Source organism: Cannabis sativa, chromosome X (assembly GCF_029168945.1).
Source record: "Cannabis sativa cultivar Pink pepper isolate KNU-18-1 chromosome X, ASM2916894v1, whole genome shotgun sequence".
Taxonomy (NCBI): domain Eukaryota; kingdom Viridiplantae; phylum Streptophyta; class Magnoliopsida; order Rosales; family Cannabaceae; genus Cannabis; species Cannabis sativa.
This window is the reverse complement of record NC_083610.1, coordinates 79480789-79507642: the sequence shown is the minus strand read 5'-3', so window position 1 is coordinate 79507642 and position 26854 is coordinate 79480789. Positions and strand designations below refer to the sequence as shown.

Genomic DNA, 26854 nt, shown 5'->3' with positions numbered 1-26854 from the left:
ATTACTGGTCCAAAACAGCTGCTGGTCAGTTAAAAATTAATGTGGATGGGGCGGTTTTTGAAGACACTAATGAGATAGGTACGGGTTTTGTAGCACGCAACTGTGATGGTCGAGTAATGGAGGCGTTTTCAACTATTTCTTCTGTCAGTTGCCAACCCGAAATTGTAGAAATTCTAAGTGTCAAAGAAGCACTTAGTTGGATAAAGAGGAATAACAAGTCAAATGTCATTTTAGAGACGGGCTTCATTTTAGTTGTTCAAGCTATTCTTAGTTCGGTTTCTATGCCTTCTATTTTTGGTTTATTTGTTAAAGATTGTCAAGTTATTTTATCTTCTTTAAGTAATGTTTCTATTGGTCATGTTAAACGGTCTGCTAACAAAGTCGCGCACTGTATGGCACGTGGTGCTTGTTATTGGTCAGGTTGTCTCTTTTCTGAGAGTGATATTCCCTTTGCTCTTCAGTCCTTTGTATTAGCGGATATTTCTGTCTAATAAAGATTATTTTCATTCAAAAAAAAGTATTATAATGTATATAAAATTGTAAATTCCCCACAATTATAATTGTCTTTATGGGTTTTTCAATGCATAAACCCAACAGTAATTTCATTCCTATAACATAAGGAACTCGCATGGACTTGGTCGTTGTGATCTTTTGCCCCAGCCTATAAATAAAAATTTAAAATAGACGTTGCTCTATTACTAGCTGTTGTAAATTCCTACAACACAAACTCAACACACACACATGCACAATAATGCTCATAAACTAGATACAAAATCAGAGAGGAATTAAACATAAACCAGACAAGAATTAATGCAGAAAACAGAGAAAAATAAAAGGATGAGACAAGAATTTTATCCTAGTTCGAATCTCAATGTGAGTCCTATTCCAGCTCTCCCCCAAGGAGTATCTCCACTATTAAATGTTGATTACAAACACCAATTCTTTGATCTTCATTCAGAGTAGCTAACAGAAAGAAATCTACTCTCAAACCTCCATGATCGACTGGTTAGAAAACCATGAATACCGTGGTTCATAACCTTCAAGAGCTTCAGTCCTTCGACTCTCTCTCTCTCTCAATACAGATCTCTAATCCTCACTTTCTCTTTTTTTTTTCAGTTCTCAGTCTTAATTTTACATCCATTACAATTGGTGTTTATATAGGTTAGATAAAAGCTCACAAACTGAGCCTCTAACCAAAAAACAGACAGGACTAACTAACTTAACTACCTTCTAACCAACTTTAACTAACTTTCCACTTCTTGTAAGTTAAAAGCAAGATGGGTTTTCTATGAATTACACCACAATCTACACCTTAATTCATAGAAAACTAATGAAACAACATACTTGGGGGAGTGAACCTTAAAGATTACACAGGTCCAAAGTTGAGCAAGTCCATGAAATGCTTGAACTTGCTCATTGGCAGCACCTTAGTTCTTGCATCAGCAGGGTTCTCATCTGTAGGAACTTTCTCTAATTCGATTTCTCCAACTTCTATTTTTTCCCTGATCCAAAACATCCTAATGTCGATATGTTTGGATCTCTCATGGTAGACTGGGTTTTTGCTCAAGTGAATTGCAGATTGACTATCAGAAAATACTGAAACTTTTCCTTTCAACATGCTGATTTCTTGCAGAATGCCATTGATCCATGTTGCTTCCTTGAAGGCCTCTGTTATGGCCATAAACTCGGCTTCTGTAGTTGACAAAGCAACAACAGGTTGCAGCTGAGATTTCCAGTTTATATAGCATAAATTCAACTGGAAACAGTAGCTTGTAATCGAATTTCTGGTGTCCTTGTTTGATGCATAATCAGCATTAACAAATCCTTCTAGCTTCAATGTACTACCAGTCTTTTCAAACTTCAAACCATAGTTTGAGGTTGTCTTTAGATACCTTAAAAGCCATTTTAAACCAGTCCAATGATCTTCACCAGGATTGGAGATAAACCTACTCAATGTGCTGACAACATATGCTATGTCAGGCCTTGTGCTTATCATAACATATATGACACTTCCTATGGCTTTCGCATAAGGAATTTCTTCCATCCTTTTCCTTGATTTTTCATCTTTTGGAGATTGTTCAGTTGTGAAAGCAAAGTGGCCAGTTACCATCCTCCATATTGAACTTTTTAATGACCTTCTCAATGTAAGATTGTTGTGTAAGTAGCAGCTTCTTTTCCTTCTTGTCTCTTCTAATTTCAATGCCTAGGATTTTCTTAGCAACTCCCATGTCTTTCATCTCGAACTCACTGTTTAGAACATACTTCAGTTTGCTTATTTGGTTTTGATCTTTGCCCATGATAAGCTAGTCATCCACATAGATTAATAGGAAAGTTGCAGCTTGTGAATTCAGATTTGTGAAGTATAAGCAGGTGTCATACTTGGATCTGATGTAACCAACTTTTGTGACTATAGAATCAATTTTCGTGTACCATTGTCTAGGAAATTGCTTCAAGCCATGTAGGGATCATTTTAGCAGACAAACCAGTTCCCCTTCTTTGGACTCCACCTTGAAACCTTCAGGTTGCTCCATGTATATAGTTTCTTCAAGTTTTCCATTTAAAAATGTTATTTTTACATCCATTTGTTGTATGTCCAAGTCAAGTTGAACTGCAATTGCAATCATCATTCTTATTGTCTTCATCTTGACAACTGGTGAGAAGATTTCTAGGTAATCTACACCTTCAATTTGTGTGAATCCTTTTGCAACTAATCTAGCCTTGTATATCTTTGGTTCATCTTCAGTCAGACCATCTTTTTCTCTGAAAATCCATTTACATCTGATTACTTTCTGTCCATCTGGTTTTATTACAACAATCCATGTTTTATTCTTCTTTAGTGAGGTGATCTCTTCATTCATTGCTGCATTCCATTTCTTTTAGTGCTTACTGTTGATTGCTTCTTGGTAGCTTCTAGGTACATCTTCCTTTGATTCTTTTGCTACAGCAAGAGCATAAGCAATTACATCAGCTTCTCCAAATCTGGCAGGGGGCTTTATTTCTCTCCCTGTTCTATCTCTGGCCAGTTGATAATTATCCAGCTCTTCAGATTGGTTGTCTTCCTCAATGTCTTGATCATTTCCATCTTGAATTTTAAGATCTCCACTAGTATGCTGCAATGGCTCCACCTCGATTTGTATCTTGGGTTGAAAGTCATCACCTGAAATAGTAGGCAAAATACCCTTCTCATTTCTTTTAAAAGGAAAATTGTTTTCATTGAAACAACATCTCTACTAATCAAAATTTTATTATTTTCAATTAATAACAGTCTATAGCCTTTGACACCAACTTGGTATCCAAGGAAAACACATTTGATAGACCTCTTTCCTAGTTTGTCTTCTACTGTATGTGCATATGCAGCACAGCCGAATGATCTTAAATGCATTAAGGAGGGAGGCTTACCATTCCATAACTCTTCAGGAGTTTTTAAATCAATAGCTCTACTGGGACTTCTATTTAATAGGTAACAGGAAGTTTATAGAGCTTCTCCCCAGTACTTCTTAGGCAAACCAGAATCGAGTAGGACACATCTTACCTTGTTCAGAAGTGTCATATTCATTCTTTCAGCAACCCCATTCTGTTGAGGATTTTTAACAACATGTCTATGTCTTTTAATACCTGTTTCTACACATAACTCATCAAACTCATCATTAATAAACTCAAGGCCATTATCAGTTCTCAAAGATTTAACCCTTTTATCAGTTTGATTTTCATCAAAAAATTTCCAATTTCTGAACTTGTTAAGACAATCATTTTTCTGTTTTAGTAGGAAAACCCATACCTTTTGGCTGTAGTCATCTATGACAGAGAGGAAGTATTGATTTCCTCCTAGTGTTTTCACCCTACTTGCACCCTAGAGATCAACATGCAAGTACTCCAGAACTTGCTTTGCTCTGTAATTGCTTCTTGAGAATTTAATTTTGTGTTGTTTGCCCTGTACACAAATTTCACAAAAGGGTAAGTTTTTATGAGTATAATTTGACAATATACCTTGCTTAGATAGCTCCACTAATCCTTGCTCACTGATATGACCCAATTTGGCATGCTAAAGCTTGGAATCGATTTTGCCTTTGGTAACTGCAGTAGCTTGTGCAGGGGTCATAGTTTCTTGATGCCTTTGGTGACTGCAGTAGCTTGTGCAGGGATCATAGTCCTTTTACCAGTCTTGTACTCGAACCCTTCATCATCAAGAGTAGCAAGAGAAATTAAATTTCTCTTCAGATCAGGAATGTGCCTAACATTTCTGAGTGTTTTGATAGTGCCATCAGAAGCGTGCCAATACCAACAACTTGACATTTGTGGTCATTCCCCATCATGACTTTTCCACCATCAATTTGAGAGTAGTCAATGAACCATTCCTTATTTGGACTCATGTGGTATGTACAGCCACTGTCAAGAATCCATTCATCATTGTCCCTCTGATCTGAACTTGTGTATGCATCTCCTACCTTAGGATTTTTACTTTGTTCCTTGATAATAACAAAAACATCACCATTTGAACTGTAGTGATCATCAACAGCAACATTTGAGTCATTTCCTTTATCCTCTTCATCTTTATTTTGCATTTTCTTGTCCCTAAGTTCCCAGCAATTTCTGATTAAATGGCCAACTTTGCCACAGTGGTAGCATTTTCTTGTTTCCTTTGGTCTTGATTTCGATCTTGAGTTTCCCTTGTGCCTTGAGTGATTTCTAAACTTGGATTGATCCCTAAATTTGGAATTTCCTCTTCTTGGTTGTCTTCCTCGAATCATCAAGGCTTCATCATTTCTTGTTTCTTGTTTTTCAGCCTTTTTCTAGTTTAGTTCAGCATCTCTTGACCTGAGAGTGCTCATTACATCTTCAAGTGTGAGAGTATCTCTACTGTACATTATAACAGTTCTCATCTCTTTGAACTGATCTGGCAAAGCATTCAGTATTATCACAGCTTGATCTTCCTCCTTGATTGTTTCTCCCATATTTGTTAGAGAGAGAATAATTCTGTTGAGATCATCCAAGTTCTGCTCCAATGGAACAGTGGCATTCATCTTGAATCCATAGAATTTGCCTTTCAAGAAGATCTTGGTAGCTGTCGATCTTGCCATGTACAGTAACTCAAGCTTTTTCCAAACTCCCAATGTTGTTTTCTCCCCTATAACTTGCCTTAGAACATTGTCAGCAAGATTCATGATGATAGCTGATCTTGCTTGCTTCATTATGGTTTCAACTTCACCTTTCTTAGTTGTATCTCCTTCCTTCTCAGATTTTTCAATCCTATCTTCCAATGCATAATCCAATTTCTTAGATTAGAATTGCCATCATCTTTTCTTTCCAAAGACTGAAATCCCCTGAGCCATAAAACCTTTCTAAGTCGAATCTGATTGATGAAGATGCCATTGATGAGTCTTTCTTGATTCTTGGCAACCTTGGTGTTGAGTCTTGGATTCTTTAAGAACCTTGCTCTGATACCACTGTTGTAAATTCCTACAACACAAACTCAACACACACACATGCACAATAATGCTCATAAACCAGATACAAAATCAGAGAGGAATTAAACATAAACCAGACAAGAATTAATGCAGAAAATAGAGAAAAATAAAGGATGAGACAAGGATTTTATCCTGGTTCGGATCTCAATGTGAGTCCTATTCCAGCTCTCCCCCAAGGAGTATCTCCACTATTAAATATTGATTACAAACACCAATTCTTTGATCTTCAATCAGAGTAGCTAACAGAAAGAAATCTACTCTCAAACCTCCATGATCGACTGGTTAGAACACCATGAATACCATGGTTCATAACCTTCAAGAGCTTCAGTCCTTTGACTCTCTCTCTCTCTCTCTCAATACAGATCTCTAATCCTCACTTTCTCTTTTTTTTTTTTTAGTTCTCAGTCTTAATTTTACATCCATTACAATTGGTGTTTATATAGGTTAGATAAAAGCTCACAAACTGAGCCTTTGACCAAAAAAGAGACAGGACTAACTAACTTAACTGCCTTCTAACCAACTTTAATTAACTTTCCACTTCTTGTAAGTTAAAAGCAAGATGGGTTTTCTATGAATTACACCACACTAGCGAAAAAGGGTAAACCACTATAAAAAAAATATATATCTTCATTTATTATCTTTCTCTCTACGTTATTACTATTATTTTATCACTTTATTGTCATTGGTTATTTCTGAGACAATAATTATGACTCCAGAAGTATAAAAACACTATATAATTTTTTGGAGCAACTATAATAGAGGTGTCACTTTTTGTCCAAAGAATATTTATGCTTTCGATAATTAGAGAAATTATGGCTTAAATTTTTTTATATGATGGTCTACATTATAGTTAGTAAATATTTTACCCGTCTTTGAAAAATTCTTACCAATTTATAATACTAAAAACAAAGTTTAAAATAATTGATTGCATATGTATAAGAAAAATATAAGCACGTGTCGAAATTGTAAATTATTTTATATTTTGTGAAGGTAGAAGAAAAGTAATTATAATTTGTTCGAGTGCTGCAAATAAATATATTTATGCTGATAGAGATAAGAAAAAGTAGTAGTGGCCTTGCTATAGAATTTTTTTTCTAATTTTTATTTTAAAAATGTTACTCTTGACTTACCCTTTGATATTTTATTGCAAGTCTTTTTTTTTCCCCTTTTAAGTTGAAATTGAAACCCATTTAGCATGGAGCTTATTTGTAACTTTTTAAGAATTGGATATACTTCCACTTTAAGAAGCAACAAAACATTTTTAGCTTTGTGATTTGTATGATATGAATATCATAATTAAAAGGGTTGGTGGTGGAGAGGGTAATAGTTAGTGGGCCAAGGCTAGGAGCGTCGTACTAGTATAGTACTACACTACCCTTCTTTCTTTGTAAAGTAGTTATTAACTTATTAAGTATAAGCCCTATCCAATTGATTCCCTTTTTTCTCTGTAATTGTAATTAATGGTTACTTTTCAAGGGCAAGGCCTACATCCTTATTACAATTATTATCTCATCACTTCTTCAACCAAACATAAAACTATCTCTATTTCCCTTTTTTTATTATTATTATAATAATGATAGTTAGAGTAATGGCATATAAACTCAAAATATGAATTCTATCACTTTTTTGAAAGGATGAATATTATTGGGTGAGTTTATAGTGAACCCTCTTAAAATAATATTTTGGTAGATTTCTTATTTGTTCTTAGGATTATTTTTTAATCTATATAATTTATTAAGATTACTTGTAAATTGTTAAATTTTTTTTGAATAATTTACAATATCGAAAATAAGATTTAAATATTTTATTATACTCATGATTATTTTTTCTTATGTGTGTAGTAAATAACTGTTTAAACTTTATTTTTTACACTGTAAATTATTTAAATTTTTTTTAAAATTCATAAATTATTCTAAATAGTTACAACGTAAGCAATAAAAACATAAAAGAAGTCTATCAAAACGTAAATTAAAACTGTGACATCATTATGTATAATATTTGAGTGCATATTTTGATTTTTAAATGCAAATATCTACAATTCAGTTTAATTTAATTTTCGTGGTTCACGTGACTTGGACATCTACTCTTTTTTATTATTTGCCACTTTTTCCTATTAGGATTTGTTTATGGCTTTCTGTTTTGGGGGCCCACATAATTAGGAGCGTCTAAAAGGCCGAGAAATGGGCTAGCCGTGTCTTTTGGAGCAGCATAATGGGCTCCTCTTGATAGTGACTATTCCTCCCTCAGTTTGGGCCCTACACTTTTTAAATTAATACACCTCATCCACCACCACATTTCAACATCAATCAATGCTCTTTCTCTTCTCTCTTACACTTCCACAACAACTATTCTTTTCTACTTAACTATTTCTTCTCTTCTTTTACCTTTTCAAGGTGACTAGATAAATAAGTGCCACTCTTTTTCAATTTATTTATTTTATCAGGGTAAATATTATTTTGAATAATGTATTTTGCAAAAATTATCAATTAGACTCTCTATTTTGTCAAGTGATAAAATTGACCTTGTATTTTTTAAAACAGTAAAAATTTTAATTTTTGACAACTTTTTTTTATATAACTAACTTGAAGTCAATTCCTAACACGAACAGAGACAGAAAATGTAAACAATTTTATCATAACACATTTAGATCGGATTATTATTAAATTTTATTTTGACAAAAAATCAGTTCAGGATCCTACTTGTACCATTTTAAAAAATACAGGGTCTATTTTATTATTTAACAAAACAGATGGTCCAATTAGTTACTTTTGCAAAACACAAAATCTAAAATAATATTTACCCTATTTTATTTTACAATAGGAAAATTAATAGTTACTTTAATCTTTCTTTTTTATATTTAATAATATGTATTCCCAAACCAAAGTGTACACCTAAACATTACTTAATAATGTGACAATGTTTTTTTTCTTTTAAAAGGGAAATTTACAAAAAAAATATTTATATATATGGGAAAAAGAAGTTAGTCAACATTTTTATGGACATAAAATTTATTATACAAACTATAGTAACTTTAGAAAGAAAAAAATAGGAACCATAAAATATCATAAATAAAGTTAACAAGATTTTTAAGAACAAATATCACCCGAGTACTCATTGTTGCCAGAAAAGTCGTTGAAATTTGCTATCGTCGTCGAAAAGTCACTGATATTTATCATCATTGTCGAAAAAGCGGCCAAAATTATTGTCATCACTGGAAAAATCACTGGAATTGTCATCACCGTAGAAAAAGTCATCGAAAGTGTTGTTTTCACAGGAAAGTCAACGGAATTGGACTTTAGAATTTAACAGAATTACTTTGTTACGTTCATCAACTAGTTAGAAATCTAATACACTTAAATTAGTTCTGTAAAACAACCAAAATAAAAATTAATACACCAAAATCAATTATCTAAATAACAAAATTAAAATCTGAAACTTAAAACCAACTTACCTAAAGAAAACAAAACAAATAGTAAAACACAGAAATTAATTACTTAGTACAATAAACTAAAAAAATTAAAATAAAAAAATAGGATGCATAAGCAATGAAAAAATAAATTGAAACAAAAAATCAGTTAATAAAAAAATTTCATAGAAATCATATACATCTATTAGCTAATTGAAAAATATGACTTGGAAAAACCGGCTGCATAAAATAACTAAACACAAAAACCAATTACATAAAATAACTGAATTAAAAATTGGTTTCTTGTATTAAATAAATCAAAAATCAATTTCTAAAAAAATGGTTACTATCATGCACTTATAAATATTGAAAAATTGGTTTTTAGAGGTGAAAAAAACTAAACATGTGAGAAAAATCTCATAAAAATGTAAAAATTAAAAAAAAAAATTATAATATAAATTTTAGGCTAATTAGGATTTTTGCCCCCTGAACTTTGACATGTACCAAATCATGCCCCCTGAACTTTTAAGGTCATTGAAAATGCCCCATGAACTATTGAGATTGTTGGATTTAAGGACTTTTTTCTATGTTTAGTAAAAAAGTCTAACATGGATGAAAGTTCAAGAGACATAAATTAGTACATGTCAAAATTCGAAGGACATAATTTGGTAGATATCAAAGTCTGGGGAACATGGTTTAGTACATAAACAATCATTGAAATAGTAAAATTGAATAAAATTAGACAAAAGTCTTTAAATCCAACAATCTCAATAGTTCATGGGGCATTTTTAATGGCCTTAAAAGTTCAGGGAGCATGATTTGGTACATGTCAAAGTTCAGGGGCAAAAATCCTAATTAGCCTAAATTTTAATTATAGAAAACATTCATATTTTTTGTAAGACAAAAAAATCTCATATTTTGTGTAATTTTTTTTTAAATAGTATGTCTCAATTTAAATAAATATAATTAGTTCAAAAAACTTGTACATCACTGTGTAAATTTTTAGGGGATAAGTTGAGAAACATTTTTTTTTCTGTATCTATTAATAAAAAATATCCTTATATTATATTTCATTTAAATATACTCATTTTTGTGAGTGAATTGTCCAATATACATGGAAAACTTACAAAAATACTGGAATTTGGGTTAATTTTTACAAAAATACTATCACACGGAAATCTTTTCAAAAATACTGTGTTTTTATAAAACACCAGTAAAACACAAAGCAGAACAACTCAAAACAACAGTAGAACACCAGTAAAACACTAGTAGAACACCAGTGAAAACTTAACACCATATACTGCAGTATGAAACTTATAAAAAAAATACAGTAAAAAAGTAAAAAATACTGCCTTGCAGTATTTTTGTAAAAAAATGGCAAAAGTTAGTATACCATGTAAATTTCCCATATACATTCATCTTTCACTTAAGTCTAACACATAATTTATATTAACCTAAGGAGTATAATGGGGAGATTATTTATAAAAGTGAGTATATCTTAAAGAATATGGAAATAAAGATAAAAATTAAAACAGGTAAAGTAAAATGGATATACGATGTAATTTTCTCAATTTTTAGTGCATATTTTAAAGAGTGGACACTATTTTAGACTTTGTATTTTGTAAAAGTTAGTGATCAGAACTTATATTTTGTTAAATGACAAATCAGACCTTGTATATTCTAAAATACAGTAGAACCTCTATTTAAGAATACCCTATTCAAGAATAACTTATTTTTTTATAAAAAAATCAAGTCCCAATTTGGGCCAATTATAAATAAGAATAACCTCTAAATTGTAATTAGTTATACATTTTTTAAGTCCTGTATTAACAAAATATACCTCTATATAAGAATAATTACATCTTAATAAAATATATACATATATTTTATAAAATTATTTACGTAGAATTAATAATTTTATTCTAAATTGTAATACATGTATAGATAATATATTTACTCAAAAATAATTATATTATTATATAGTATTAAGGATTGTTTAATGTTATTATTGTTACATTGATATTTTTTGGTGTTTTAAATTTTTTTTTCTTAGTGTACCTCTATTTAGTTATAACCTCTCAATTAGAATATAATTTTTTTAGTCCCAAGTGTATTCTTGGATAGAGGTTCTACTATAATATAAATAGTACTCCGAGCTCAATTTTTTTTTAATTTTTTTAAACATAACCAACATAATGTAAGTTTCTAGTACAAAGAGATGTAAATAATGTAATTAGTTTAGTTATAGATACCTCTAAGTAAGTTATTATTGAGCTTTATTTTCATGAAAATTGAATTCATAATACTATAAGTATTTATTACAATTTTAAATATATAAAATCTTATTTATTATTTAACAAAATAAATTTAATTTGGTAATGCTTATAAAAACACAAGATCAAAATAAGATTTATTGTATTTTAAATATACATTATCATTACATCATATTAAATTGAGAGTGCATTTAATTTAATACTTCATCCGCATCAACAGTGAGTGTTACACAGTTGCTAATTGATTATTCTATTCTATTATTTTATTTTCCCCCTTCAAATACGGAATTATCATTGAACTATTTTGTGACTATTAAATTATTAATCATTACCAATTTTTTACACTTCAGAAATTATTTATGTTTTATTTCCTTTTATATGCAAACTCATAGATAGAGCTAAATAGTAAGTACATCGAATTGTACACTTGCATATTTAAGATCCATCAATATTTAATACACTTTCTCTTTTTTTTTTGGTAAGAATTATGCAATTTAGTTAGTTTGAAATTTTAAAAGAGAACAAACTTCATTAGAGCACACCCATCAGCTTTTTAATTCTATTTTTTAAAATATTTTATTAAAATCATACTTTCTCTAATTTACATCACACCATACATCAATTTTTTTCTTCTTTCTCTATATTATTTAAATATAATATTTTAAAAGTAATTTTAGTTATATATAAGTAAATTAACCATATTAAAAAAAATATACAAAATAAAAATATAATTACACAATTCTATACAATTTTATAAATATTTATAAATAATCAACATATTCACATTATATAATAAAAATAAACATAAATATTTACGATTTTAATATGTTGATTATTTTAAATTAATTTTTTTAAAAAAAATGCGTATAACTAAATATAAAAATACATAAGTCAATATTTATATTTTGATATATTATTAAAATAATATGTTTAAAAAAATTAATACAAAATTATAAATATCTATTGTTATAGTGCGAAATTTTTACCTAGAAAATACGAGCCCAATCTCATGAAAAATTACCACGTGGAGCCTGTCTTTGCAGAAAAAGATGATTTGCTACAAGTGTGCACTTATTTCTAATCATGTGTTGTTAACTACAGAAAGTGTTATTAACCGCAAAAAGAACAAGTGTGGACACAACAACCAGTGTGATCAGAGAGAATGATCACTTCACCTCGCATGACATGAACTTGCGAGAAGATGCGATTGAGATAGGGTCTAATAACATACTATGCCCCGCATAGTCAAAGAATAAGCAAGATCAAGAGAAGTTAATACTAGTCGCACATATAACGATTATATGCAATGATCAAGTATATCTCTCATGTGATGAGTAAAGATCGTCTCTTTACATAGGTTTAGTCTGAATGACTAATGTGTTCGACGACTCGTCACAAACTCGCATGTCCTATGTTGTCAACACAGAATGTCTGACTATGCGATCAAAGGTGAATGCATACATTCAAACAAAATAGACCCAAAGGCTCATCCTGCGAGTACAACACCGTAGAGCCTGCGAGCTCGAGTGTTGGAATATGAATGGACAAATTATGACTTATCAAGTTGCATATGTTGTTGTAATTAAACCAAGAATGGATAAAATTGTTCTTCATTTATTCTTTAAACTATTATTTTGGTTTAATATTGATATTTATTATAAAAAAGGTTCAAACTAAGCAGTTATGTAATCTTAAATGACACTTACTTTCTATATAAAGAGGTGATCCAGATCAAATAAACCAAGCTGAAATCATTATAAAAAGCGGACTAAGACTAAACTCTGACTAAACCACTATAATTCTCTTATCTTCTCTTTATTTCTACTTTTGTTCTTGTCTATTTAGTAGCATATACTTTGAGTACTCACTATTCTAAGTGAGTACTCGCATAACTACTATTGAATATTCAATTTTTTTTTTTTGAATATTCACAATATTTGGTGTTGTCTAAATTCTTTCGACAACATTTAGCGTTATTTGTGGGAAAGAAATATTTCTGGAATTTTGGAGGAGAATTGAAATGGCTATAGGTCAGACAAACACGAACAACAACAATGAAACCTTCAACACTGGCACTATTAATGTTCCTATTTCTGGTGGAGGAACAACCCTTGTTGATGTCGTTATAGGAGGAGTAGGACGTACCAATGACTCCCCTTAACCTATTTTCTCAATTCTCAGGTCATGCTGGAGAAACCTCGACACCAGCGGCTATCATGGGACAATTTCCACCAATCACGCCCGTGCTCGCCTTCGAGGGAATCATCCAACTAACAACCTCACAATACATAGCTATGCAGGAACAAATGTGGGCATTATAAGTAGAGATCGCATGAAGAGACCAAATGCAAGCTCAACGTCCACCACGAGTCCTAAACCAATGTTGCACTAATAATAAGGTAACTAATGATACTAGGCATCATAATAAACATTCTAACGTGACTCGTAATTGCATGGAATGTTCAGGTGAGAATGACCATGTTGGACTCGACCTGAATCAACCTATTCGCGACCCCGTATGCAGTAGAGGTCGTGTTGTTCCTAATATAAACTGATAGCCTATTTAGAAGGTGGAGAGACCGTAAGAAGAGGAAGATCCTAAATGATGCAACTCGCATAGTCGTGCACAACTACAAACAGAGGGAAACAACGTAGAATCTCATTCCTCTTCCTCGAGGACTAATAGTCGCTCCCACAGTGTTTACACCAGGTCGGGAACGGTGTTCACAAGACTATGGGGAAGGTACCATGTACAGAGAGGCAACCTGCGACCATCTCAACGAAGTGTTTCACACACGTTCCTAGACCTCAAGGAATCACAATATAGAAGAGGAATCACATGATCTCCTTTTGGTCGATCAAGGTATCCCCCTGCAAATACAAACAACGCAATAAATGGCGTTAACCCACCGCTTGCACCAGTTGTGCCCAACGATGTGGTAGTACCCGCGAATATAGCAGTAGTGGCTTCTCCACCAACAGGAAACCAGATCGCACCTGCTAACAGCCCCTTACTGCCAGGATGGGGTGAAAATCCTTTGCGAGCATTGACGATGATCAAGAAGCAGAGAAAGCCCATTTATAAGCTACATGGAATGTCGCCCTTCATCGAAGAAGTGCGACAAGCAAGGCTCCCCAAAGGCTTTAGACTTTCTGAGTCACTTAAATATAAAGGTACCACCAATCCTATAGATTATCTTGATAAATTTAACGCTATTATGGAAGTTGATCAAGTACCTCAACTAACTAAGTGTCGTATCCTTGCCATAACTTCTGAGGATAATGCACACAACTAGTTCAGCTTAGGGGTGAGCATAAAATCTAAAAAACTGAAAAATCTGTTCAAACCAACCTACCGAACACCGTTGGAACCAAAACTGACGAAACAGAAAACCGAAAAAACAGCTAACAGTTAAAATCGCCATTGAGCGGTCAGTTTTTTTTTTTTGGATAATAAACCGACCATAAAAACTGAAATCGACCGTTATACATATATATATTAATTTATAAAGTTTTTTTGCATGTATTATAGTTACTAATAATATATAAAAATAATATATTTTTTTTTATTAATAATAAAGTCAAAAGAATAAGATAATTAGTTTTTGAACAATTAATTTGTATGTTTGTAGTTGTAAAATGTAGAATAATGTATTTATAGCATAAATTGGATCATTTTTTTTTAAAAAAAAGTTCGGTTTGGATAGTTTAAATTGACCAAATCGAGGTTCAAAATAGTCATTTTTAAGTTAGATTCTGAATTGGTCGGTTAGTTTTTGGATTGCACCTATCCAGACCGAAAACTGAATTTTAGATTTTTATATAGAAAAAAATTAACCAAACCGACCGATGCTCAGCCCTAGTTTAGCTAGTTACCTGAATCCTCCATTTCAATGTGGGAGACGTTCGTGAACTTGTTCTTGACTCATTTTTAAGCAACCATGACATCTAAACCATCGTATACAACTTTAGCAAACATAAAACAAGATGCATGTGCGACTTTACAGGATTACTTTAAGCCTTTTAACGCTAGGGTAAATAAAGTGGAGAAGGCCCCCGAATCTCCGCGTGTCTGCATGCTTATCACAGGTGTGCTACTAAGAACAGACTTCTAGAAGGAACTACACGTGTGATGCCCTGAAATGTTATTCGAGTTCTTTGCCATGGCACAACCCCACAAGAGAATAGAGAACTCGCTTGTAGAGCTCGAGAAGAGCAAGGAGAAACGATCTCCAGTACCAAGAACACGATCTAGAAGCCCACGGCCTAGAAGTTCCAAGAGATATAGTCCAAGGCATAGCCCAAGAAGACGCAACCCTACATGGCATCGAAGCCCGAACCTTGCAGTCACCAGCCAGGAAGGAGAGTTCCCCAAAGCAGAAGGGAGGTCTGCAATTTGTCAATTACACAGAAATTTGTGTCTCTTGCAATCACATATATGCCATTGAAGAACACAAGGGTGTATTTAGGAAATTGCCACCAATCACTGGCAATCGTGACAAGAGGGACTCAAAAAAACTGTAAGTATCACAAAGAAATTGGCCACACAACACTTGAATGTTGGTTGTTATAGGATAAAATTGAAGAATTAATCTAACGAGGACATTTTGGCCAATACAAGAAGAACAGTGGAGAAGCCAATCCCTGAGTGGATGGGGCAACTAATGTAGAATAAGCAAGTGGTTCCAGAGCTCCTTGCAATATTTTGACCATCATTAGTGGATCCCACATCAGTGGAGATTCAAAGAAGGTGCAGGAGCGATACGCGAAGGAGGTCAAGGAGAAACCACTAACCACTGTGAACAATCTGAGCAAAATACCAACAAAGTTATTCAAGAAAGAGTGTGAAAATGTCACTTTCATGGAAAGTGATGAGAGATGGGTACACCATCCCCACACAAATGCACTAGTCATAGCCGCTGACATTAGAGGTGACAATGTGCATCACATACTTGTAGATAATGATAGTTATATTAACCTTTTAAACTTGCAGGGTTTTAAGCAAATGGGACTACACAAGAAGGGTTTGAAACCAATAACTTTGAGCATTTATAGATTCACTGTGGACACAATCGAGTTAAAAGGTGAGTCTAAGGAAGGTGAATCAAACAATGTTGAAGTAAAGTACAAGTCTCCTTCTTATTCAAATAAGAAAAGGAAATGGAACGGTAAGGACAATAGCAGTGGCAAGCCCAAGCCGAAAGGCAAGAAGACCAAAGCCAGCCCTAAGTTTAAGGACAAGAAAGGAAAAAGGCAAGTATTTTTATTGTGGCGTGATGGAACACTGGAAGAAAATCTGTAACAAGTATCTCTCTGAGCTTAAGAAAAGTAAATTTGATTTATTTGTTCTTGAAGTTGATTTAGTGGAAGATGATCAATCCTTGTGGGTTTTTTATTTGGAAGCCACTAATAATATTTGTTCTTCAATATAAATACTTGATTTGTCAAAAAAACTGGCTAATAGAAAGGTGACCATAAGAGTGGGCAATGAAGCGCAAGTGTCTGACAAGTGTGTTAGAAGAGTACATTTAAGTTTATTAATAATGAGATTATTATTTCTAAATTTGGAATGCCAATTTGTTCTACAAAATAAAGTAACTAATTTTATGTGCTCAAGCCAAGTGAGCAATTCATTTAAATAATGAATTACTTAGAGTAGCATTGCTTCAACAAAATAAGAGGCAAAAAGTTTCTGATGATAATGAAACGTATCTATGACATATACGTTTAGGCCATATTGGCCTAGATAGAATAAATTGGTTAACAAAGGATGGTCTTTTAAGAGAACTAAAAGTTAGAATTCTTCCAGTATGCAAATCTTGTCTAAAAGCCAAGATGACAAAAAGACTATTTTATTCAAAAGGCAATAAAGCCAAAGAACAACTTGAGCTTACTCACACTGATGTGTACCGATCTATTAATATTCAAACTCGAGATGGTTACAAATACTTCGTCACTTTTATTAATGATTATTCTAGATACGGTCATATTTACCTAATAGCCAAGAAGTCTAAAACATTCAGAAAATTCAAAGACTTCAAAGCTATGGCTGAAAAGCAATTAGGTAAATCATTAAAGACACTTCAATAAGATCGTGGTGGCAAGTATTTGGATTCCAAATTCAAAGACTGTTTGCTAGAAGAAGGGATCTTGTCCCAACTTACAGCACTTGGAACACCTCAGCAGAACGGTGCTGTAGAGAGAAGAAATCAGACCTTGTTAGACATGGTCAGATTAATGATGTGTTACTCATCACTGCCACTAAACTTTTGGGGATATGCACTTCTAGTGCCTACCTACATTTTGAATGTAGTACCCTTGAAGAGCATAAGAAATACTTTAATAGAATTATGGAATGGGACAAAACCCAGTTTAAAATATTTCTAGTTGCTCATGCTCTTAAACCTAAGACTGGGAAACTTGCTCCTAGAATTTAAGTGTGTATGTTTGTAGGATATTCAGAGGACACTCAAGGAAATTGGAAATGAGCACATTTCTAAACCAATAATTTTAACACCATTAGTTGAACGACTGACAGCGGTTACCACAATGCCTGAAAAGGAAATCCTAGTACATCGTTGTAGTGGGAGGATTGTGAGACAACCTGTCCGCTATGAAAATGAAGCATAATTTCTTGTCTCTGACACATGCAAGGACGATTCCTTGACTTAAAAATAGGCAATGGAAGACCCTAACTCAGACAAGTGGAGCAATGTCATGGATTTAGAAATAGATTCCATGCGTACCAACAAAGTCTTAAAATATTAAATTCCACCAGAGGATATTACGCCCATAGGGTGTAAATGGATTTCAAGAAGAAGAGAAACACTGAAGGGAAGGTAGAGAGTTTTAAAGCAAGGCTTATGGCTAAAGGCTACACACAACGAGAAGATATCGATTTTGACAAAACCTTCTTTCTTGTGACAATGCTTAAATCCATTCACATTTTCTTTCCATAGCTGCCACTTATGACTATGAGATATAGAAAATGGACATCAAGACCGCTTTCCTAAATGGCAATCTTGATGAAGTCATTTATATGGAACAGCCAGAAGGGTATGTGTTACCAGGGGAAGATCGAAAGGTGTGTAAGTTGTTTAAATCTATTTATGAATTGAAGTAAGCCTCTAGACCTTGGAATATCACCTTTAATAAGATTATTAAAGAGTATGACTTCAAACAAAATGAGGACGAAGCCTGTATATACAAATACATTAAAGGTAATGCAGTGGTATTTCTAGTTCTTTAAGTTGATGCTATTCTACTAATTTGAAATAATGTGGAAGGTTATCAAACGTAAAGGAATGGTTAGCCGATAAATTCCAAATGAAGGATTTAGGAGAAGCAAGCTATGTTCTCAGGATCAAAATCTATAGAGATAGAAAGCAGAGAATATTAACACATTCTCAAGCAACTTATATCGATAAGGTGCTTGAAAGATTATCAATGGAGAATTCCAAGAAAAGACAGCAACCGTCTAGACATGAAATTACTCGATGTAAAGATTAATGTCCAAAAACTCCTCAGGAGATGGAGGACATGAGAAAGTACCCTTATACATCAGCTGTTGGGAGCTTAATGTATGCAATATTGTGTACAAGGCTTGACATATGTTATGCTGTAGGGATTGGTGTACTTGTCATTTTGTGGGGTGCAAATATGTGTGTTTGGTAAGAGAGAAGAGGAGAAAGAAGAGAAAAGTGGCAAGAAAAAAATTAATGTAGAGCCCACATAAATCTATCCTGCCAACCATAAGTGGGGAGAAAATAGAAAAAAAAAAGTTATTGAGGAGTTTTATTTACACCTTACAAAATGATAAATACACCCCAATATTTTTTTAAAAAAAATTTCTCACATGATTTTGTGTTACTTTTAATTTTATTTTTATAATTTTTTTAAATCATATATATATATATTTTTATTTTTTTTAATAAAATATCGTATAATTTTTTATTATAATATTTAAAATATAGTTTATTTTTGTTTGATAGATATATTTTTTTAAAAATATGAAATATGAATTGGAAAAAAAATTGAAAAAAATTAATATAGTTAAAGATATATATTTTATGTAAAATAAAAATTATTAAAACAGGAGTGTATTTATAAATATTTAGAGTAAAAATAAAATTTTTAAAATCATTTTGTATTTTAAATTACCAAATTATCCTCATTAAATTTAATTAAAATTAGAAATATATAAATAAAATTATCATTTTGGTGAATTTTCTTTCTCTTCTCATTCACTAAACAAAATAAAAGAAAACTATTTTCTGTTCTTTCCTTCACATTTTCTTTAACTCCATATTTTTCTTTCCTCTTTACCAAACATAGAGTTACTCCCTTTGAAGGATTGAATTTGGAGGGATTTACTTAATATTTTTTTATTTGATAATTATAGCACAAAATTTTTTAAAAAAACCCATAAAAATAAATAAATTAAATAAAGTAAACATAAAAAAAATTAATAATAATTAAGGCTCCACATAATAAAAATTCTGGGTCCGTCGCTTAGCTCCCATTATCCATTCTACCAAACAATTATTATCCATTCTACCAAACAATTAATTTGTTTCTCCTTCCACCCTTCTCAATCCATCTTTCCTTCCCGTCTACCAAACATAGGGTTAGACTTTGAAGAGAAAAAACAACACATAAGTATTTATGCATATTAACTATTTTCAATGTGGTCCACTCTCCATCATATACATATTTACTATTACCTATATTAACTATTCATGCATTCATTCATTCATTCATTCAAATAGTGGCAGAGAGCCATTGTTTCATACCACCAAGATTCAAAATAACAAAAACAAAGGCAATCACACTTATTTAATACTTATTATTATTATTATTATTATTATTATTATTATTATTATTATTATTAGGTAAGTTTATAGTACACCATTTAAAAGGTTGTTTCAATAGATGTTTTATCTGTGTGGATACCCAAAAAAAATTTTAAGTTCAATTTTTTAATAATTTTGTAAATTATAAGTATTTATGATGACTTATAAATTTTTAAAATTTTTTAAATAATTTATAATACTAAAAATAAAATTTATATAATTTATTTTTTGTACAAGCCAATATTTTTTTTAAATAACTATTTAAATTTTATTTTTGTCAATCTAAATTATTTAGAAATAACAAAAAGGATTATTATTTATTCCTTTATTTAAGCCTCCCTATTCTTTACTGAAGAACCAATGGAATTGAGTGGAAAACAAAAAAATAAATAAAAAAAATGGGTAATAACGTACGTAGGTGGTGGTGAGCGCAGAAGATGAGGCCAACTGAAATTCGGACACGTTACAACAACGGTACAAAGAAATAGAATTGACTTTGTGTGTGTGGGATTGCCAAAGCAACAAGCAATTGCAGCAAAATCATTTTAAATTACTAAAATACCCCTAAAAGGTCTAAACCCCGTTTTGGACTTTTTACCAAGTTCAAACTCCCTCCTCCTCCCGCTCTTCCTCCTCCTTCTTCTTCTTCTTCTTCTTCTCCCCCAACCACAACCATAGTCACGCGCTCACTCACTCCTTCTCTCTCTTTCGTTTTCATCTCTGTTTAAGTTAGAGAAACACAATCTCTCTCTCTCTCCCTCTTTTTCCTAGTTCTATACAGCTCTTTGGTCCGCCATTGAAGCGCTCTCCCTAAAACAGAGTAAGGTCGGCTCCCATTTTTCTTTCTCTTTTACACCTTACTACTACTACTACGCCGTCTTGATAATGAGCTGGACTTTTTCCTTTCCTTTTTTTTTTTTGAAACGTCGTCGTTTTTTTTATTTTTTTATTTTATGCCGGTCGTAGATCGACGCTGAGCAGTGGATTCTAATGGAAACTTCGACGTTTTCGAGTTTCGCTACATAGATCTGCAATGCTGTTAATTTTAATGTTTATTCTGTTTCTTCTTCTTCTTTTTTGGTCTGTTAGTAATGAATAAAATTTAGATTGAAATTTTTGTTCTGATTTTGAAATTGTTGCGTTTAAAGGCGCATTCCGGTCTGTTTTTTCATATTAATTTATATATATATACATATATGTAGATTTTATTTTTGGGTGAAAGTTTATGGTAGCCGACTTTTCAGAAATAAAAAGAACATGTTTTTTTTTCCTCCTTTATTTGTGATTTTAGGTGTTTTGTTATTGCATTTTTTTTCCTAAAAAATTAATCAAAGTTATGTTAGTATTTCTCTAATTTTTTTTTTTTTTTTCATTTTTTCATCAATTGGTGTTCATATTTTTCTAGGTAGCTTCAGATCATTACAATGTTTACACTATTACTTGATTTTATTAAGCTAACAAGCGTTGTGCAATGCAAAGTGTAAAAGCTAAAATGAGCTCACTAAAATTTAACCTTCAAGTTTTGAAGATGAGTTTTTAACATTTTAGTTTATGGGTTAAACGAAAATTTAGGAGTATGTCCCCTTCTCAGGTTTTTTTTTCCTATTCATTGCAAATGAAAATCGAGTATAATATTATGAAGACATAAATATTGGGTTATTACATAAGCCTCTTTTCTTTGCTACATTCAGATTTTACACTGTTTTGACAAAGAAACGTTATTAACAGTGCAGGTCCAATGAAAAGGAATTGAGTTTTAAAAAATTCATGATTTGCTCTCGGCAAGGGCATGCAACTATGAGTGACGAAAACACAAATGTTGCAAATTTTGAAGAGCTTGGTGTTCGGGTTACACGAGCGCGGGCTAGAGCCTTGGGAACATCTGGTGGGGTGCTCTCACAATTGAAACCTTCACAAGACCAGAGGCGTGCTCTTAGAGCAAAGTCTAAAAGAGAGAATCTGGATGAGAACAAACCTTCAACGGTTGCCCCTGCTAGCTTCAAGCATAAAAGAAGAGCTGTACTTAAGGATGCTACCAACATTTCTTGTGAAAATCCCAATTTCAACAATGTCAACAATGCATCTAGCGTTAAGGTATATATATGTGTGTGATGTGATCATGTAGTAGTTCACAAATGTGAATATCTTTTCACTCGGTTTCTAATGGTATTGCATTGCTCCTTGACAGACTAGAAATGTAGATGAGAAAAATGACAAGTTGGCTGCAAATGACTCTGGAGACTTGCTGCCTGTTCATGAGGATGCAAAAACAAAGTTAGCTGAGGAACTATCCAAAATAAAGGTGGCAGAGTCGGAAGATTTCACTAAGCAAGTAAAGTTGGAGAAAGATGAGCAAGGTCCCAACTTCAAACAATTCGGTGTTCTCAAAAAATGTGCAAGTAAAGATGAGAAAGATGATGCTCTTCGATTCTCCCAAAGAGAAAAAGGTCATTAATTGTTCTGTTACTGTTCTACATACATAATAGTACGTGTCTTGGTTTGTCAATAAACTTGTTGAATTGGTGGTTTTAAGTAAGTCGGTAGTATATAGTTAATCAATTACTTGTTCTTGTGTTTGTAATATGATGTTGTATCGACTTGATATGTAATGTTAGAGCTTGGAGTTCTTTTACCTTTTGCAACTATGGGTTGATTGTTAACAGTTTTTTTCTGGTAATGTGCAGAAGAAGATGAGGTTTTGGAGATAACACCTGCTTCAAAAGAATCAGACATTGTTGACATTGACTCAGACGTAAAGGATCCTCAAGCTTGTAGCTTGTATGCTCCCTATATAGATGATACCAGACGCATTACAGAGGTTTGTTATGATGCCATTTGTTTAGGAAATGAGGGTTAGGATACTTGCTGTGACATTTTATTTTTTCTGATTTGAGTTTTCAAAGTTATTCACTTGCAACTGATGTCCTTGCATTAGTTTTCCATTTTATGTCAATATTTGAAATGAAATGATGCTTTTTCACAAAAAGGAACTGCCAACACTTCCTTTAACCAATCATCAAGAAGAAAAATTATGATTACATTTCATTTTAGGACTCCTAATTGAATTGAATTGAATACCCTTTTCCTCCTCAGCTAGAGCGAAGGCCATCTGTTAATTACATGGAGGAGTTGCAGAAGGATATCACTCCAAATATGCGAGCAATTTTGATTGATTGGCTTGTCGAGGTCAGTATCTTTTTTTTACCTGCAAAATTTAAATTGGTATTACCACATCATGGCAGTTTGAACTAATAAAATATAGCTCATTTTTCAGGTTTCTGAAGAGTATAACCTGGTTCCGGATACTCTTTTCCTCACAATAAATCTGATCGATCGGTTTCTCTCTCACAATTATATTGAAAAACAGAGACTGCAGCTACTTGGTGTTTCTTGCATGATGATTGCATCGTAAGTTCTGTAATATGTCAATGTCACTACCATATGGGAATGTGCATTTTTCTCTATTTTTTTTTACGAATTATCAAAACCTCTAATCTTTTTCAAGTCTTTTGGGTTCAGATTATAGTTTTATTATGAAATATCTGTAACTTTATATTATATTCTCATTTTGGTCAAGTGAATGGGATGACATTTGGTAGAAACAAGAACCTTTATTTGCTGCCCATGTGGTTATTTATTATGTTATATTTTTAAAATTAACAGGTTGAGTTTTCAATTTCAAACATTTTGATCGCATTTAGTAGTAGTACTTCAACGCCAATTTTTGTCTTTCTAATGTTTGCTTTTTTTTCCAATTATGACTTGAAGAAAGTACGAAGAAATCTGTCCGCCACGAGCAGAAGAATTTTGCCTCATCACAGACCACACTTACACAAGAAGAGAGGTAATCTGATTGATTCTCATTATCATTAACAAAGATTTATATAAGATTTGAAAATAATTTTACAAATTCATAAAGTTGAAACATGTGGACAACTACAGTGCTTTGTTGATTATCTGAAAAACACATGCTAATTAAAAAAATTCGGAATTTTCTTTATTTTACCCAGAAAATATATAACCAATCAATTTTTAATCTTTTATTTTTAAAAAATTAGTTTACAAATATATAACCAATCAATTTTTAATGTAGCTATGCTAAGATCCTACTGAAATTCGCAGGTATTGAAGATGGAGAGTGAAGTTTTGAACTTATTGCACTTTCAATTATCTGTACCAACGACAAAAACATTTCTAAGGTAGTGTATTTTGCTGTCGTAGAGTGTACGTATATATATACGCATTTCTTGTCAAACTACCACCCAATGTGTAATGACTGAACTAGTTTTGTTTTCCAGGAGATTCATTCAAGCAGCACAATCTTCGTACGAGGTAGTATATTAATGAGCTAGTTTAACCGCTAAAAGATTAGTTTCAATGTAGAACAAGTTGTAATTCCACGTAAATTAATCTACTCTCTTATGCAGGTTCCTTGTGTTGAATTGGAGTTTATGGCAAATTACTTAGCGGAGTTAACTATTGTTGATTACAGCTTCCTAAAGTTTTTACCTTCGCTCATAGCTGCTTCTGCTGTGTTCCTCGCTAGATGGACACTCAATCAGTCAGACCACCCATGGGTACGCTAGCTTCCTTTTTCTTTTTTCCTTTCAAAATACATATATAGAAATGTATCTGAAACATTTCCGTGCTCATTTGCAGAATTCTACTTTAGAGCACTATACCAGTTACAAGACACCAGAGCTGAAATATGCAGTTCTTGCTATGGAAGACTTGCAACTAAACACCAGAGGCTGTCCTCTTAATGCAATAAGAGAAAAATACAGACAACATAGGGTAAGGTTGCTATTTTATCAAAATGAAGTGAATCCAGATTAGAACTGTTTGCAATTGCATAGTCAAGTGTTGCCCAAAAACATATATCCTATCCTTAATATTGTGTTGTATTAATTATGCAGTTCAATTGTGTGGCGACTTTGAGTTCAAAAGAATCGGTGGGATCACTTTTTTCAAGTTCTGAGAATGACTGAAGAACATATACACTACTGATTTGGAACTGGGTATGGAACTTGGAAGGTGATCATCTAGATCTCCTAAACGGGAAAAAATCTTAACTTAATTCTAACGTAATTGTTGTTCCTTTTGTCGTATTAACGTAATCTTTTTAGGTGCATAACACATTGAAAAGACACTAAACTATATAATTGGCTTGTGCCTTGATAATTCCTTCAAGCTTAGTTGTACATGGGAATTTTGGTACCAACTGAGATTTTGTGTGCACACAGTTCTGAGGTGTTGGCCACAGGAATGTAGCTACTACTTTAATATCATTCTTGTACCCCAGATTATTACAATAGTAAGTAACAAAAGAAAAAGGAAACTGAAAACAATATCATTTATTTCTTGTGTCAACATGATCTATGTTCATCGAAACCCTTGTACCTAATAGACACATGGCTCACACATGTCAAAGAGGGTGCTTATTCATATTCAACTCACCTCCCTGTTTTGTGTTTTATGGGCTTTTGTTTTTTATTTGTACTTAGTAGTGGTCCCTAAACTTTTCGAGTGTGTTACTGACCTCTTTCTGGATTTGGATTTTAGGAATGAAAAAGAAAATGGGTATTCTAGATGTTTTGTTTTTTCTAATTTGGATTCAGAGGAGAGAATCTTTTTCTTTTAAAAAAAATGACTGGTAAATTTAATTTAAGTTTTTAACATATATATTTTAGTCTGTTCTCACAAATATTTTTGAATATTTGAGCTCCAAATAAAACCTTATAAATTTCAAGACCATATGTAATTGTATACATAGATCCATGTGTAGGCAGTTTCCTCAGTTTCTCTTTTCAACTTTATCTGTCACTCTCTTTTTACTTTCCCTAATAAGTGAAATAAAAGGTGTTGAGCATGTGTTGGGTTTTAAAATTTTATATGATTAGAACATACTCACATTATACATGTATTTACGATCCACTATAAAAGGAGTGTATTAATGCATTTCTTCGTAGTTTTAATAATTAAATATTTAGTAGTTTAAAATTTTTTATACAATAATACATATTATAATTATTTAAGATATTTTATAAAATTTTAAAAAAATTAAAATTATTTACAATATAAAAAATAAGAATCAAATAATTTATTTACATACCTATAAAATGAAAGAAGTATAAATGTAATAAATTGTTTAAACTTTATTTTTGATGCATTAAAATTTTTAAAATTTTTCAAAAATTTGTAGAATGACTTAGATAATTATGTTGTACACTATCATATAAGAATAATTAAGATCAAAACTATCTAGATATCAAAAATACAAAAAAGATAGGTCGGAAGGTACACCACAAAATTTTCTTGTAATTAGTTATGATACCATTAAAAATGATAGAAAAATCCTACAATGCACCTTTATCTATTTCGACATTTGAGAGAATTTTTTAGTTTATTTTTTTCATAGTTGTGTACATTGTAGTTATTTAAGATATCTTACAAAATTTTGAAAAATTCGAAAAAATTTAACATGCCAAAAAATAGGGTTCAAACATTATGTTGCATGCACGACTCTTTTATTTGATATGCGTATGAAATAAATTGTTTGGACATTACTTTCTATATTGTAAATTATTCTGAATTTCTCGAAATTTCACAAGATGTCTTGAATAACTATAACGTACACGACTATGAATAAAAATAGACTAAAGAATTTTCTTAGATGCTGAAACAGATAAGGGTAGAGGTGTATGTCGGTCGGTTTGGTTGAGTTATAGCATATTTTTACTAAGCCAATATAAATATCGGTTTGCACGTATTTAATTGTAACCCACCTAATCAAAAAAATTAGAAAAAGTTTAACCTGTCTAATAATTTTGTAGGTTTGGTCGGATTAACCCGTCCCAA

At 32.1% G+C, this 26854-nt stretch overlaps 2 protein-coding genes across 4 annotated transcripts; one reads left to right on the top strand and one right to left on the bottom strand.

Annotated features, from left to right (window-relative positions):
* Nucleotides 1-1366: 1366 nt before the first annotated feature.
* Nucleotides 1367-2044, bottom strand: LOC133032386 (secreted RxLR effector protein 161-like). Its single transcript, XM_061106315.1, has one exon. The coding sequence runs from the start codon at nucleotides 2042-2044 to the stop codon at nucleotides 1367-1369; it is 678 nt and encodes a 225-aa protein (XP_060962298.1).
* An 18293-nt stretch (nucleotides 2045-20337) lies between these two features.
* LOC115699101 (cyclin-A2-2) lies at nucleotides 20338-25329 on the top strand. Of its 3 annotated transcripts, none has more exons than XM_030626348.2 (12): nucleotides 20338-20816; nucleotides 21725-22090; nucleotides 22185-22443; nucleotides 22681-22814; nucleotides 23090-23182; nucleotides 23271-23404; nucleotides 23765-23840; nucleotides 24119-24195; nucleotides 24295-24328; nucleotides 24424-24573; nucleotides 24656-24790; nucleotides 24913-25329. In XM_030626348.2, exons 2-12 carry the CDS (start codon nucleotides 21764-21766, stop codon nucleotides 24982-24984), a joined length of 1491 nt encoding a protein of 496 aa, XP_030482208.1. In that variant the 5' UTR covers nucleotides 20338-20816; nucleotides 21725-21763; the 3' UTR covers nucleotides 24985-25329. The 3 variants fall into 3 exon arrangements, with proteins under 3 accessions (XP_030482208.1, XP_030482201.1, XP_030482217.1); XM_030626341.2 differs by having other exon boundaries at nucleotides 20338-20821; XM_030626357.2 differs by having other exon boundaries at nucleotides 20339-20821; nucleotides 21730-22090.
* The last annotated feature ends 1525 nt before the right edge of the window (nucleotides 25330-26854 follow it).

Coding starts and splice junctions, on each gene's coding strand:
- LOC133032386 (XM_061106315.1), bottom strand. CDS start 2,044: ATGGAAGAAATTCCTTATGCGAAAGCCATAGGAAGTGTCATATATGTT.
- LOC115699101 (XM_030626348.2), top strand. CDS start 21,764: ATGATTTGCTCTCGGCAAGGGCATGCAACTATGAGTGACGAAAACACA. Junction 22,815..23,089: donor ATACCAGACGCATTACAGAG/GTTTGTTATGAT, acceptor TTTCCTCCTCAG/CTAGAGCGAAGGCCATCTGT. Junction 24,574..24,655: donor ATCAGTCAGACCACCCATGG/GTACGCTAGCTT, acceptor GCTCATTTGCAG/AATTCTACTTTAGAGCACTA.